This window comes from Bos indicus, chromosome 24 (genome assembly GCF_029378745.1).
Source record: "Bos indicus isolate NIAB-ARS_2022 breed Sahiwal x Tharparkar chromosome 24, NIAB-ARS_B.indTharparkar_mat_pri_1.0, whole genome shotgun sequence".
In the NCBI taxonomy this organism is placed as follows: domain Eukaryota; kingdom Metazoa; phylum Chordata; class Mammalia; order Artiodactyla; family Bovidae; genus Bos; species Bos indicus.
The window spans coordinates 35,809,090-35,825,689 of record NC_091783.1 but is presented as its reverse complement, the minus strand read 5'-3'; the positions used below and the strand labels follow the sequence as shown (position 1 = coordinate 35,825,689).

At 43.8% G+C, this 16,600-nt stretch overlaps 1 protein-coding gene across 1 annotated transcript; it reads right to left on the bottom strand.

Moving 5' to 3' along the window:
• Positions 1 to 290: 290 nt before the first annotated feature.
• Positions 291 to 2,314, bottom strand: CETN1 (centrin 1). Its single transcript, XM_019986476.2, has one exon. The coding sequence runs from the start codon at positions 2,148 to 2,150 to the stop codon at positions 1,632 to 1,634; it is 519 nt and encodes a 172-aa protein (XP_019842035.1). The 5' UTR covers positions 2,151 to 2,314; the 3' UTR covers positions 291 to 1,631.
• Positions 2,315 to 16,600: the final 14,286 nt, after the last annotated feature.

Here is a 16,600-nt window from a genome sequence, read left to right as displayed (position 1 = left end):
GGGATGCCAGGAACTCTTATTTCCCAGAATGCCACAATCCTCCCCTTACCCTCAGACCAGGCCCCTCCCACTGATGCTTGACCCAAGCTGAACCTGAATCCCCTCCAACTGCACCTGAATCCACACGAAGACCTTGAACCTGAACTGTTAGCATCTGCAGTCTGGGTGAGTTTCCCTGCCCTGTGCCAGCTACCTCAGCAAAATCCTTTCTCACAGTAAATGCCCACATACCCATCACTTCAGCCAGTCCTGCTGCTCTGACAAATTAGTCCCTGTTAATGAGAATTAAACCCAGAGTAGTAGTTTTCCTGATTACATTAACAGCCCTCTGAAGGGTAAAATTGCTGGCAAAGCATGTGAAAATTTTTCCAGAATTTCAGCATTTATTTTAATGGGACTTTGTATGAAGGTTTAATTTAGGTTGTCACCAAAATATCCTGCTTGTTTTGGTAGTTTCATTGCCTATTATCAAAACATTTGTCCTCTATCTCAGCAGATTATAGTATTTTCCCATGGTTATATTATTTAACTTCTAACTTCATATTTGCAGATGTTCAAAAGGGTAGGTATCTTACTTCAAAACAAGAAAGGTTTAATTTATAACAGAGGACAAGTAGTATTAATGCAAACACAAGTCACAATGAATAGTTTCTTGGGATCATAACATAAATACTTATATGCCAGACTTTAGGGAATCAATTATATACCACAAGAGAGGAGATTAAGTATCAGGAAACAAGACGTTCTAAGAATTAGAAGGTAGGCAGTGGCTTCTAATAAAGCGGTAATGAAATGACTAAGGTTATAGTATAGTTGGTCTAATAACTGAAACACTATCTTTTCAAAGACAGATTAGTTCAACGTGTATTATAGTTTTTTTAACTACTTCCTAAGCTCAGATCTTACATTTGCAAACATTTACACAAAGTCATTAGTTAGCTTAATCTCTTAAGCAATCATACTTTGCTTGGGCCAATAGTAAATTTTCTTTTTATTCTGTAGCCCAAGAATACGTCGTGGCCCTGGATAATCCATAGTAGGTAAGGTACACACAAATCAAGAGTCTATGCCTGTGATGAAGCCAGAGGATAATTTAAGTTGCACCATTTACCACCAGCCAAAGACACGTGTATCTTTTGGAACAATACCTTTTCTGAGCCCATAAGTGGCTGCACTGTTTTCCTTCAAACCAGTCAGTTAAGTGAGAATCAATGGCTGGATGGCCTGTTGGTGACTTCACCTCATCTTGTGAGAACGACTTGAATGTAAGCAATAATACAGGAAGAAAGATAATTTAAGAATACCAAAGAAACAACAAGGGAACCACAATGCTAATTGTCTCAAGAAGCCACCTCACCTTCAGTTTAAAGGGTGTCCACCAGTGCAAGGCAAATGGTACCTGAAGAGAAGTTTCAGGACCCTTGATTCAACCCAGGTCCGCTCTTGGGAATGAAAACCAAAACTCAACGCTAAAAGCATTTGAAAATTCTATAATTGAGCTAGAGATTTGGAAATAGAACTATCTAGACAAACTGGGGTTAAGAGGAGAGATGGCTGGAGGTTTCACAAATCGAGAAGCAGGGAAGCCAGCCAATTACTCAATTTCCCTACACATGCTTTCGGGAGGGAAATCAATAGAGGTTGGTCTTTTTCATGATGCGAAGAAACTCATCCTCGTTCACTTCGCCGTCTCCATCTCGGTCAGCTTCGTCAATCATTTCCTGGAGCTCTTCATCCGTGAGGTTTTCTCCCAACTCTTTGGCCACACGCTTTAGGTTTTTGAAAGAGATTTTCCCGGTCTCGTCATCATCAAAGAGCCTGAACGCCTTCAGGATTTCTTCCTTGGTGTCTTTCTCAGCCATCTTCTGAGTCATCACGGCCAAGAAGTCGTTGAAGCTGATCTTCCCCGTGCCTTCTTTGTCCACGTCGGCGATCATCCTCTTCATCTCCTCCTTCCTGGGTTCAAAGCCCAGCGCCCTCATGGCCACTTTGAGCTCCTTCACGTCGATGGTGCCGCTGCCGTCGGCATCGAAGAGGTCGAACGCTTCGCGAACTTCTTGCTTTTGCTCTTCAGTGAGTTCGGGCTTAGGCCCCACCTTTCTTTTCTGGCTGGTGGAGGCCACGGTGGGCTTCCTGTAGCTGGAAGCCATCCTGCGGCGACGGCGGCGGTTGGTCCTTAACGCTTGTGTTCACCGCGCTGGCGCTCGGGCACTCCTGCCAGGAACACGGGCTCAGGGCCTCGGCTCAAGCCTTCCCAACTGCGTTCCTTGTGGTACCCAGGGGACCCTGCTCGCTAAGCCCACCCCATCTGCCAGAGCTGACATACGTTACAGTCACAGTTCCCTCGGTTATTACCCACTTTCCTCGAGCTAAGACCCGAGCCGGCAAGAACTGCCTGTAACCACGTGGTCTCCTCAAACGTGCTGGCAGTTGCTCTTTCCAGGCCATTTGTCAGCATTCACAGGACTAGGTTTGTAGGCTTATTTGTAGGTTTTTCCCTCTTTCCTTTTCCATACAAATTAAAAAACAAACAAAATACACCAAAACAAACAAACAAAAAGCCACCCACTTGGTCTGAGGGTACATTTAGGATACTCAGGATTGAGTTTGATCCCTTGGCATAAAATGTGCGGGAAGAAAGAGAATATTAAAAGTCACACTGCAAATTCAAGTCGATGTAAATGGAAAACAGATAAGATGGAAAAAGTTATGTAGAAAATTTGTAGGACTTTGTCTACTGACATTACACTCAACAATAATAAAAACATCACTAGCTTATTTGGCATATGCTGAAATATGAAATGCAATATCCGAATAGAAGACTTACTTTCAGTGTTTCAATTCTAAGGGCTCGGTATAATTGCGCTTGAATAACAATCATTATTCTATTCAGGAGGCTTTGATTTGGAGAGAGGGGAGCAGCAAGCCTGCTTTCTGGTATTTTTTTTTTTTAAAGAAACTCTGGCAGCATATTACTCTCACTGTTGTCATCCAGTCGAGGCTGTGCTGAAACCCACACTCTGCTCGGGCACTGGACACAGGAGGAGGTCATGCAGAGTGTGTTGGGCCTCAACATTGCCTCCTGAGAACAAAGGGTGAGAGGAAAATGGATGCTTTGCAGGTGAAAAGAAAGAGCAAATTCATCAAGTAAGCCCGTAAGGGAACTGTGTTTAAAACCGTTCTGTAGGCCTAGGACTCAGTCATTTTTGTCTGATCCAAGTCTGGACATCTTCAGGGTTTCTCCATCACATAAATTTAAAAATGAGTGTTTCTTTCTAAATAATTAGAAACAGTTCAAATAAACTATTACTGCTTTTGGTGGTTAAAAAAAGAATTGCTCTGTATGTCTTTAAATAGTTAAAAAAACAGAAAACGGACAATTTTAGCATTCTTTTTATTTTAAAAAAATCCCTCAGTTTATCACTATTTGATCAGTGATAAGAAAGGGCACTTTCAAGTGTTTTAATTGAAGAGTTTTTGTATCTTCAGCATCTAGAACAGTGCTTGACATATATTAAGTAGAGCAATAAATATTGCTGAGTTAAATGAATGGCATTAATGTTGGGCTTAAAGTATTTCTTTTTTTAAAAAAAATACTTCTGAATTGTCAAAATGAAACAAACAAAAAACCGCAAAGATTAAATTATGCTAACAGAGTTTTACAAATTGTTTTTTAAATTACTGATCAGATATTGTTTTACATGACATGTTTAACTAGCCAGATCTCACTACCTGCCCCAGTCGATATGTGACATGATGGACAGAGGGCCTGGGTACAGGGTTTCTAAAAGTCAAGGCAAAATACCTGGGATGTTCCTCCCAATATCCCCACCTCCAGCAGATGTTGTCACAGGTGGCGTCAACTCAAAATAGACTTTGGCAGGGGTAGACACTGCCACTGCTCATCCTCCAACCCAGAAAATCCTCCTATTTTCTTTACCAGGTCCGAAAGCCCGGGATCTTATCCCAAACCTTATTATTTCTGTGACCTTGAGAAAGCCACTTAACCTCCCAGCCTCAGCTGAGACATCCGCAAAATAGGCATAATTATAGAGCTTCCTACTAGGCGCCTGCGAGTGTTGAAGGAACTACGCCATGGACAGTTACTATAGGGAGCTATCCAGGGGCCATCCTGGGCTGGGTGACTATTAGTTGAATGTGAATTCCTCCAAGACCTTGTGCATTTCTTTTGACACCCACTCTTCTGCCCAAATTCAAGCCAAGCTATGATGTGTTGGAAAAAACTGAGGGATAGAAGCTGCTTTATATAGAGCTACATTTGGGCCAAGCTGAGCTCAAAGCAAAACAGTTGTCATAGTTTCCAGATGTGTGGGATCAGCGGTCACAACCAAAGGCCACCAAGAGTTCCCTTCGCAGAAAACAGCGTGCTTGGCCAAAGTCAGCTCTTGGTGGGGAGTTACTTTATGTTCGTTGTCAGCAATCTGGTTTTAAAAAAGAAGGGAAAAAAATAAAAAAGAAGGGAACCTTACACTCAGTGTGTGCCTAGCACTGGGCTTCCTCGTCTCATCTGTTGTCTTATTAAATCCTTGAAATCATTTCTCATTTTGCAGAGGAAAAAAAAAGAGGCCTGGGAGGACTTGTCACATATCCAGTGGTGCAATGATGGCTGTGGGATTTAAACTTTGGCTGGTCTGAGTCTGATGCTGAGGCTTCGTTCACCAAACCATGCTGCTTTCTCCAAAAGTTGAAGTCATTACCAAAATGCAGGATCACTGGGAAGTTATATGATACTGAGTTTCTGCCCTAAGTCAAACAACGATTTAGCATCTTGCCTAGAAAGGTTAACAGGAGTTTGTGGGATCTCAGACAGGGTCCCTTTCCGCGTTGAGTCACTGAAAGAAAGAGCAATACGTCTGGAGTTTACCTCTGTTCTTCAATTCTGCTTCACCTTGTCCCCTTTGGGCACAAGTTAGTGGGAAGCAGTTTGGGCAAAGTGTTTTTGGTTGGCATTAGTCAGAGTCTATATAATGCTTGTGAAAATCAGCTTCAATGTTTTAAAGTCACTTTTCAAAGTCAAAGAAGACCGACCTAAAGTGAATGAGATATTCTGAAAATCAATGGTTAGGAGTGGTTTTGTTCTCTGCTCTCAACATTTTTTGTACCACCGTGTCCTAGGTATTATGCTCAGTTGTTGATTATTTAAGACGGGGAGAGGAGGCAAGGTGGTTGTTTAGATCTGGTCATGGAAGATTAGCAGCTAGAAGGTGGGGGGAAAGAGCTGCTGGAATTCCACAGCAGGGTCTGGAGTCAGTTGACAGCAAGAGAAAGGACCCACGCAGCTTGCTTATTCTAATTATTTGGTTTTCCATCTGACTTGCATGGCATGAATAAGGTGAGGCACAGGAGCCTTTTAAAATTTAAGTTGTGCTCAGCAAAGTCAGCAAATTCCAGGTGCCACCCAAGGCAGAAAATATGCATAATAAAATTGCTTTATTGCTGCCTATTTACTTTCCAACAAATGCAGAACAGAAAGAATGCCAATGCTTGATGAGTCTACATAAGCAGGATAACTGTGTGTGTAGGGGGGTGGCCCCCAAACCAACAATAACAGAACGAAACTATTTATTCATGACTACATGGGGCTATTTACGAGAAAGACTCAGCAGCAAGTTTTACAATCCCGGTGGTCTCAGAGTGGGAATACAAAGTCCAGTCCAGTGACTCAACCCAGGCCTTTTTGGCAAGCCCAGGAACAGACTTAAAGTGTCCAGCCAAGGGCTACATAATTTCTCATTCCACGAACCCCAGAAATAAAGAACTACTCTCAGATACAAAAGCAGACTGTGTTTTAGAAAAGAATTTACCAGAATCTCACACTGCTTCTCAAACTTTCACCCGGATACTCCTAATAGCAAAGGAAATCTAAAACACTCCCATGGGATCTAGGGGAACATTTGAAAGAAGCCTACACCAAGAATGAAATATCTTTATAATCCTGTGTTTGGTCTTTTTAAAAAGTAAATTTTGCTTTCTGTTTCATTGCACACTTGCTGGTTTTAGTATAGTTTTAAATGACTGATCATTGAGCAAATTTGATTCCTTTCAAGAAAAAATGTTTATTTGGTGACTTTAAGTATACCTCCAGGGATTAGAATATGGGCTTCTCAGGTGGCTCAGTGGTAAAGAATCCACCTGCCAATGCAGGAGATGCAAGAGACTCAGGTTCAATCTCTGGGTTGGAAAGATCCCTTGGAGAAGGAAATGGCTACCCACTCCAGTAGTCTTGTTAGGGGAAGCACACTGATTGAAACCACCCTGGCCAGGCACCATAGTAACCATTTGCATGAGTTGTTTTATGACAGGGGATCCTGAAAAGGAATACGGAACTAATAAGCCACCACCAACCGGAAGAGTTCGGGAAAGATCGAAAGGAGACACCACGTGTCCGTCCACTTCCCAGAATCCCTCTCGCTAGCATCCATCTTGGCTGAGCGATGCGTGCATGCGCCACCAGGAAAGACTCTGAATTAGAATGATTGGCCAAAGACCACCCGGAAACTAATCCCATCACCATAAAACCCGAGTCTGTGAGCCACGCAGCAGAGCAGTTCTCCTGGGTTCTCTTACCCTACTGCTCTCCACCCAGGTGCCCTTTCCCAATAAAATCTCTTGCTTTGTCAGCACGTGTGTCTCCTCGGACAAGTCATTTCCAAGTGTTAGACGAGAGCCCAGTTTTGGGCCCTGAAAGGGGTCCCCCTTCCTGCAATAGTCTTGCCTGGGAAATTCAATGGACAGAAGAGCCTGGTGGGCTACAAGTCATGGGGTCATAAAGATTTGGACATGACTGAGCAGTCACACACATCATAGGGACTAGAATAACCTTGTATGTTTTAGCAAACTCAGATCTATTGTGGAGTTTGTGGTGAAAAACGTAAAGATGGCCAATGTTCCCTACTCTTCCCAGCCAAGACCTGCTCCACTTATACATCATTTGGATTTGGGTGTTGAAGAAGGAAGGAAAAATGTGAGGAGGAGAAGAAGGAAGATCAATGAATCTCCAATTGAAGTTCCAAAATGTGGAACTTGTGGGCTAAAATGAATTGCATCCATTGAAAGAATGGCTGCCTTCTCTTCCCAGAGGCCACATTAGCCCTACTCAGACACTGTTCTGATGGTAACAAGCCGAGAAAGACACAATCTGTGTTGACATAAACAACGCAGAACCTCAAAAGGTTTATGATCCAGCAGTTGACCACCCTGTAAGGAGTCTCTGGAGGGCTCCCCCAAGTCCAGGCACACAACAGAAAATGCAGAACCAAGAGGAATGAGAGTGGCTTAGCCGGATTTTTAAAATATCTCATAGACTAAGCTATTAGTTTCTTCTTTGATCCACCTTCTTTCATTATCCAAGGCCCCTGAGACTTCAGCGTCAAAAGCTGACTCTTGTGTTAACTAAGGAGAATTTTCTGCTTACCAGGCAGGGAAAGGTCAAAAGCCCACGGGGGTTTGAGTGACACAGAATGAGCCAAGTGGCCTGCATGGTTAAGGATGTATTTAGGGATTAGCAGTGACCTGGGGAGTTCGTACCCTTTTAAAAGACCTTGAAAGTAAAAAATAAAAAAACAACACCCAAAACAAAATAACCGCGCAGGCCCAAGAAAACGGGTCTTGTGAAAAGCAAATCAGGCTGAACCTGGTGTTTGTCCAGGCCTCATATCAATCACTGGAGTTCAACTAGTAAGGACACTTCTCAGAGAAAAGGACAGACAGAGGGAAAATTGAAATCTGGCCTCAAGCCTGTTCATGCCTAGCTGCTTTAGCACAGTATCAGTTCAGTTCAGTCACTCAGTCGTGTCCGACTCTTTGCGACCCCATGAATCACAGCACGCCAGGCCTCCCTGTCCATCACCAGCTCCTGGAGTTCACTCAGACTCATGTCCATCGAGTCAGTGATGCCATCCTGCCATCTCATCCTCTGTCATCCTTTTCTCCTCCTGCCCCCAATCCCTCCCCGTATCAGAGTCTTTTCCAATGAGTCAACTCTTCACATGAGGTGGCCAAAGTACTGGAGTTTCAGCTTTAACATCATTCCTTCCAAAGAAATCCCAGGGCTGATCTCCTTCAGAATGGACTGGTTGGATCTCCTTGCAGTCCAAGGGACTCTCAAGAGTCTTCTCCAACACCACAGTTCAAAAGCATCAATTCTTTGGTGCTCAGCTTTCTTCACAGTCCAACTCTCACATCCATACATGACTACTGGAAAAACCATAGCCTTGACTAGATGGACCTTTGTTGGCAAAGTAATGTCTCTGCTTTTCAATATGCTATCTAGGTTGGTCATAACTTTTCTTCCAAGAAGTAAGCGTCTTTTAATTTCATGGCTGCAATCACCATCTGCAGTGATTTTGGAGCCCAGAAAAATAAAGTCTGACACTGTTTCCACTGTTTCCCCATCTATTTCCCATGAAGTGATGGGACCAGATGCCATGATCTTCGTTTTCTGAATGTTGAGCTTTAAGCCAACATTTTCACTCTCCTCTTTCACCTTCATCAAGAGGCTTTTTAGTTCTTCTTCACTTTCTGCCATAAGGGTGATGTCATTGGCATATCTGAGGTTATTGATATTTCTCCCGGCAATCTTGATTCCAGCTTGTGCTTCTTCCAGCCCAGCGTTTCTCATGATGTACTCTGCGTAGAAGTTAAACAAGCAGGGTGACAATATACAGCCTTGACATACTCCTTTTCCTATTTGGAAACAGTCTGTTGTTCCATGTCCAGTTCTAACTGTTGCTTCCTGACCTGCATACAGATTTCTCAAGAGGCAGATCAGGTATTCTGATATTCCCATCTCTTTCAGAATTTTCCACAGTTCCTTGTGATCCACACAGTCAAAGGCTTTGGTATAATCAATAAAGCAGAAATAGATGTTTTTCTGGAACTCTCTTGCTTTTTCGATGATTCAGTGGATGTTGGCAATTTGATCTCTGGTTCCTCTGCCTTTTCTAAACCCAGCTTGAACATCTGGAAATTCACGGTTCACGTATTGCTGAAGCCTGGCTTGGAGAATTTTGAGCATTACTTTACTAGCACAGTATTAATATCTTTTTTTTTTTTTAATTGGAGGATAATTACAAAGTTGTGCAGGTTTCTGCTGTACAACAATGCAAATCAGACACAAGTATACACATATCCCCTCCCTCTTAAGCCTCCATCCCACCCACCCCCATTCGCACCCTTCCAGGTCATCACACAACACTGAGCTGAGCTCCCTGTGCTATACAGCTGCTTCCTGCTAGCTAGTTATTTTACACACAGTATATCAGTGTACTCTCTCAACTCATCCCACCCTCTCCTTCCCCTGCTGTGTCCAGAGTCAGTTCTCTACGTCTCTATCTCTATCTCTGCCCTGCAAATAGGTTCGCATCACTATCTTTATCCAAGGATGGACCCTGCTATGGGGCCCTCCCATAGGGACAGTGAACTGCAGATAGAGCAGTCATCTGGGTGATTCTCTTCCCCTGAGCCCGCATGGAAGGAGAAGCGCTCAGTCTGCCTGTCACATCCCTGTGGCCTTTTCCACCACCACCCCCTTGGGAATAGAGGACTCGCCCCTGTGACTGGCAGTGAGGCCGATCCAGGTAGGGTCCTAGAGGTTATTCCTGGGCCCCAAGCTTGGACCCTGAGGAAGCGGAACATCGGGGACTGTGCCCCTCCTCCACATAGGACAACTGCCCTGTTATCAGTTCCCCAGAACTCTGTTCCCAGACTTACTGAGAACTGGAGAAACCAAATGAAAGTGCCAGGAGATGGTACAGAAAATGTAGGCCTTTTAGGAAGAAGGATTTGCATTAACAAAAATTTTGAGAAGTGGATTTTGACCAAAAGTCACTTTCATGCCTGCAATATAGAGTTATTTATAGTTACTGCTTTATTGGCAAATTTATATTGCTAATAAAACAATATTGGCAACATAGATGATATTATAGTATTATATTTTATATTCTATTGTATTATATTCAGGCGTGGTGCTGAATATACTGCATCTTCTCCCTTATTTATTTATTTTTGGCCTCGCCAAGCAGCATTTGGGATCCTAACATCCCCACCAATGATTGAACCCATGGCCCCCTGCAGTAGAAGCAGAGCCTTAACCACTGGACATCCAGGGAGTTTCCCACAATATACATTTAAAAAGAAGCTTCTGAACTGAATTATAGTGCCACTGCCTCTCAAAGTTTAGCAGTTGTGTCAGCAAACAAAACGTTCAAGGAAACCAATAGATCATGTGAGTCTCTGCTGAAGCAGCCACTAGAAATCCCTTCACCAACAAGTAATCATATTCCCACTCTCGCCTCTAAATAGGAAAGGCATGCAGTCAGAGCAGGAGGAGATGATGTCCCCTCATCCTTTCTCCAGTTGGCAACTGACCGTCCCCATGGAGGTTTCTCATTTAGATGTTGGCGAAAACATCTGTTGAAACTCAGTAGGCTCATCACCCGGAATGCTGGTCCCCCTCCTTTCCTTCAAGTTCTATATTTGCATCCACACAGTCCTTTCCAAATTCCTTTGGTTTCTGGATCATTCTTATCTGAAATCCATGTTCCCTTTTTTTTTTTTTCCTTTGGCATAGGTCAGGGTTTCTTTTTCCCTGAGTGTGGTGCATGGGACAAAGCTTAGAATGGACATGCAGTGGTTTACTCATGGTATTGTTTTCACTTACATCTCATAAAAATGTTGGTCTGCCAGAATGATTTCAAGCTTCAGTGCATAGTGAGAGCCCATAGTTAGTTCATTTGAAAGCTCCACATCCTCTAAGAATCTCATAGAGGCATTTTCAGTAAGATTTTAAGGATAACAGATGGGCATCAGGCAAGGGGAAAAAGTTGGCTCTCAGATGTAAACTTCCACTTCAAACTCATCCATCGAGTCAGGTTGAAAAAGGTGAGGAAGATACATATTTCACTGCAGACCTGTCTTTGTGACCTTATCAAGATTGTGAATATTTAGCAAATCTTAAGAAAGTGATAGACATTATTTAGCTGTCTTTATAATTCAAAACTTTGAACATCCTAAATTCACAACATAGTCAAGTTTTAGAGACTAAGCCATAAACTCTTTTATGCTTACACAGTGTTCAAAATAAAGGAAAGAACGCCTTAGAAACCCTGGTTCATCAGAATTAATTTAGAACGCACAAAACCAAATACATTTAGTGCGGGGGAACTCCCGGCATTTACAAGGCTGGGATTCAGTTCAGTTCAGTTCAGTTGCTCAGTCGTGTCCAGCTCTTTGCAACCCCGTGAATCACAGCACGCCAGGCCTCCCTGTCCATCACCAACTCCTGGAGTTCACTCAGACTCACGTCCATTGAGTCAGTGATGCCATCCAGCCATCTCATCCTCTGTCGTCCCCTTCTCCTCCTGCCCCCAGTCCCTCCCAGCATCAGAGTCTTTTCCAATGAGTCAACTCTTTGCATGAGGTGGCCAAAGTACTGGAGTTTCAGCTTTAGCATCATTCCTTCCAAAGAAATCCCAGGGCTGATCTCCTTCAGAATGGACTGGTTGGATCTCCTTGCAGTGAAGGGACTCTCAAGAGTCTTCTCCAACACCACAGGCTGGGGTTAATGGCTAGATAAATGGAATAGGATTAAGAACATATTCCGAAACTATTCTTCATCTTAGTGAACAGAGATGTCTTTCCTCTGTTGTCATTGTACTTTGGCAGGTGTAGCCCCAACAGGAGAAGCCCAGGGGGCCAGCTCTAGGGTACATTATAATCTGAAACAAGTTGTCTCAACTATTTCAGCGGTCTGTATATACTGGGCGATCCTGCGGCCCAGGTGCACAGGCGTCTGCATGATGAGGAGCTTGAGCACGGCCCAGAGCCCTGGGTACCGCCTTGCAATGCAAGCCCCGCTCACTATTAGTCACATGACCGCAGGCCTGCTAAGTATCAAGTTCCTATAACACAGGATGGTTAACCTCACAGGGTTGTAGTGGTGATTACATGAGATAATGTGTGTCAAGTGTTTAACACAATGGTCCACCTAAATGCTCAGGAAATGTCGCGCATTATGGTTTACAAAACATTTTTACGTACACATATACTACCTCGGTTCACTTCTCAAAAAGCCGCCAAGGTATGTTTTATTGTTGCCATTTTCTCAGTGAATCACCTGAGGTTAGAGATTCTCAGCCATTTTCCAATTCACACAGAAGACTCAGCCCGTCTGCTCAGATAGTCTCTTAACATTTCTCCACCTCCATCCCTCAACCCACCCTTCTACCCCACCTCATCCTACCCCATCCCCTCCCATCATCATCCCATCTCATGCCCCACCCCTGTCTTTTGACTACAAGGCAGTTGAGCTACTTATTTTAGACCTTCTAAAAGTCCTAGACAACATCAAAGCTCACACTTTCCCTCAATCAAATCTAGCATAATGTATAAAGCATTTTTTTTGCATATGCAAAAAAAACCCTGGGTTCCAATCCTAGCTCTGCCACTCCAGGTTGTGCTCCTCTGGTCAAGCTGTCCAGCTCGCTATCTTTCTCTCCTTCTTCCTGGTGTGGCACCAACTTCCTCTCATATAGGCCCTTGGAAGGAACCACAGAGTCAAGGCTCTGTCCAGTTTAGTCACTTAATATTCATTAGCTACAAAGTTTAATTATTCAGCCAGTGGTAAAGAACCCACCAGCCCATGAAGGAGACACCAGAGATGAGTTGTTCGATCCCTTGGGTCAGGAAGATCCCTTGGAGGAGAGAATGGCAACCCACTCCATTATTCTTATCTGGAGAATTCCACAGACAGAGGAGCCTGGTGGGCTACAGTCCATGCGGTCACAAAGAGTCTGACATGACTGAGTGACTAACACAATGCTTTAAATGTAAACAATGACCTAGCTGCTCAATGTCCTGCTCCATTCAGTCACTAGATTACCAGACAGGCAGGTCCACCTACAGCCGTAGAATCCAATTCACCCCAGAGGTGGGGGACCTAGCCCCACCCACTGTCCTGAGAAACAACAATAGGCATTAGGTAAATATTTGCTGCTTAAAAGGTTGTCCTGAAGTGGGTTTTTGCAGATAATCTCTTTGTTTCATCACCACGGCTTTCTCTTCCAAAAGATTATCTGCCTCTGGAATTTATCCTTTAAAAATAATCACAAAGAGAAGAAAGTGGAAAAAAGTTATTCATGATATTTGTTACATGAGCCTTAGGGACAAAACTCCATTCTCTCTCCCCATCAATAACCTACACTTTCAAACATTAAGGATTCCTTCTGGACTATTTTAAGGAGCGGATTTATTAGTTCTATAGCATCTTGTAATCCTGAGGTATTTAAGAAAACTACATTCTTTGGATTCTGAAACTCTGGCTGTTTCCCCGAGCTACTTCAAACAATGCAACTTTCGCTGACGGGGCACTTGTGGGCCAGCAGTGTTGTTGAATTGTAAGTAAATAATCTTGAAACAAATCCGTAGTTGACACACTGTCATATTATGTTTACTGCTCCAGAGGAGGGATTTATTCTGAGGATATTGAAAAATTCCATTGCTGGTTGGGGGAAGTGACAATTGGGATCACTCATAAATTAAAGTGACTGCCCTCTGTAGCATAGATATGGTCCAAAACATTGAACACACACTAAAATGTCATATGCGAAATAGAACAGCGCTGGATAGAAACAGGTAACGTCGCTAAATAAAAACAGACACTGTAGAAATGACAGATGTTTAAATTGCCAAGTTTGGCTAGAGGTAGTGCTGTCCTTCTCCTAGGATTAATAAACGTGGGACTTCTAAAGTGAAGCAGAAAAATGAACTTCAAGTGCATCCTGCTTTGGTTTAGCATAGATTTCATGATGTAATGCTGCTGCTGCTGCTGCTGCTAAGTCGCTTCAGTCGTGTCCGACTCTGTGTGACCCCATAGACGGAAGCCCACCAGGCCCCGAAGCCCCTGGGATTCTCCAGGCAAGAACACTGGAGTGGGCTGCCATTTCCTTCTCCAATGCAGGAAAGTGAAAAGTGAAAGTGAAGTCGCTCAGTCATGTCCGACTCTTAGCGACCCCATGGACTGCAGCCTACCAGGCTCCTCCGTCCATGGGGTTTTCCAGGCAAGAGTACTGGAGTGGGGTGCTGTTGCCTTCTCCCCATGATGTAACAGAGGTTACTTTTTTTTTTTTTCCCTACTGCTGCTGCTGCTAAGTCACTTCAGTCGTGTCCAACTCTGTGCAACCCCATAGATGGCAGCCCACCAGGCTCTGCCGTCCCTGGGATTCTCCAGGCAAAAACCCTGGAGTGGGTTGCCATTTCCTTCTCCAGTGCATGAAAGTGAAAAGTAAGAGTGAAGTCTCTCAGTCATGTCTGACTCTTCGCGACCCCATGGACTGAAGCCTACCACGCTCCTCCGTCCATGGGATTTTCCAGGCAAGAGTACTGGAGTGGGGTGCCATTGCCTTCTCCTTTTTTTTTTTTTTTTCCCCCTAAATGGCTTAATATTTAACGAGCCTGCTATCTGTTTTCTTGTAAGAAGGGCATTAGTACTGTAACTTTCTAGAAACCAGGACCTGCTCTGCTGTCTCTCCCAGGCCTGGGTCTCTTAGGGGTTGGCCTGGTTTTGCAGATACGGGTGTTGGTGAGGGAAGGCCGTTTAATGGGGTGTAGGGACAAAGGGATGAGAATTGCCAAGAGAAATATCAATAACGTCAGATTTGCAGTTGACACCATACTTATGGCAGAAAGCGAAGAACTAAAGAGCCTCTTGATGAAAGCGAAAGAGGAGAGTGAAAAAGTTTGACTTAAAATTCAACATTAAGAAAACTAAGATCATGGCATCTGGTCCCATCACTTCATGGCAAATAGATGGGGAAACAATGGAAACAGAGACAAACTTTATTTTTGGGGGCTCCAAAATCACTGCAGATGGTGACTGCAGCCATGAAATTAAAAGACACTTGCTCCTTGGAAGAAAAGTTATGACCAACCTAGACAGCGTATTCAAAAGCAGAGACATTACTTTGTCAACAAAGGTCCGTCTAGTCAAGGCTATGGTTTTTCCAGTGGTCATGTAAAGATGTGAGAGTTGGACTGTAAAGAAAGCTGAGTGCTGAAGAATTGATGCTTTTGAACTGTGGTGTTGGAGAAGACTCTTGAGAGTCCCTTAGACTGCAAGGAGATCCAACCAGTCCATCCTAAAGGAGATCAGTCCTGGGTGTTCATTGGAAGGACTGATGTTGCAGCTGAAACTCCAATACTTTGGCCACCTGATGCAAAGAACTGACTCATTTGAAAGGACCCTGATGCTGGGAAAGATTGAGGGCAGCAGAAGAAGGGGACAACAGAGGATGAGATGGTTGGATGGCATCACTGACTCAATGGACATGAGTTTGAGTAAGCTCTAGGAGTTGGTGATGGACAGGGAAGCCTGGCTTGCTGCAGTCCATGGGGTCACAAAGAGTCAGACACAACTGAGCAACTGAACTGAACTGAACTGAAGGACAAAGGCTGAGGAAGGAAGGGTCCTTTATGTCAGCAGCAACTTCTCTAGGCTCTTGTTTTTGTTGTTCAGTCACTAAGTCATGTCCCACTCTTTGCGACCCCATGGGCTACAGCACACCAGGCTTCCCTGTCCTTCGCTATCTTCCAGTACAGTTCAGTTCAGTTGCTCAGTCATGTCCGACTCTTTGTGACCCCATGAACCATAGCACGCCAGGCCTCCCTGTCCCTCACCAACTCCTGGAGTTCACCCAAACTCATGTCCATTGAGTCAGTGATGCCATCCAACCATCTCATCCTCTGTCATCCCCTTCTCCTCTTGCCCTCAATCTTTCCCAACATCAGAGTCTTTCCCAATGAGTCAGCTCTTCACATCAGGTGATCAAAGTACTGGAGTTTCAGTTTCAGCATCAGTCCTTCTAGTGAATACTCAGGGTTGATTTCCTTTAGGATTGACTTGCTTGATCTCCTTGCAGTCCAAGGAACTCTCAAGAGTCTTCTCCAACACCACAGTTCAAAAGCGTCAATTCTTTGGCACTCAGCTTTCTTTATGGCCCAACTCTCATATCCGTACATGACTCCTGAAAAAACCATAGCTTTGACTATACCGACCTTTGTCAGCAAAATTATGTCTTTGCTTTTTAATACGCTAAGTCTGTCATAGTTTTTCTTCCAAGGAGCAAGTGTCTTTTAATTTCATGGCTGCAGTCAGTGTCTGCAGTGATTTTGGAGCCCAAGAGAAAAAAATGTGTCACTGTTTCCACTTTTCCCCTTCAATTCTCTAGGCTAACTGCATCTAAATCCCAGCCACTTGCAATTACAGAAAGTCAAGAACAAAACAAGGATTAAACTACAACACTCCCTTGTGCATATAATAAACGTCCTCTGATACATTTTACAGTCTTTTAAATAGACTGTGCGCCTTTTTTCTTTTTTTTTTGACCAGGCCATGTGGCATCTTAGTTTCCTAGTGAGGGATGGAAGCCCACCCCCTGCATTGGGAGTGTGGAGTCTTTATCATTGGACCACCAGGGAAGTCCCCAGTGTGTGCTTTTTGGAGATGATCACTTTATATTTTAATGTAATAATGGTCATAGAGATAGGAGAGAACAATACTTCAGTGCTCAACCTTCTTTCTGGT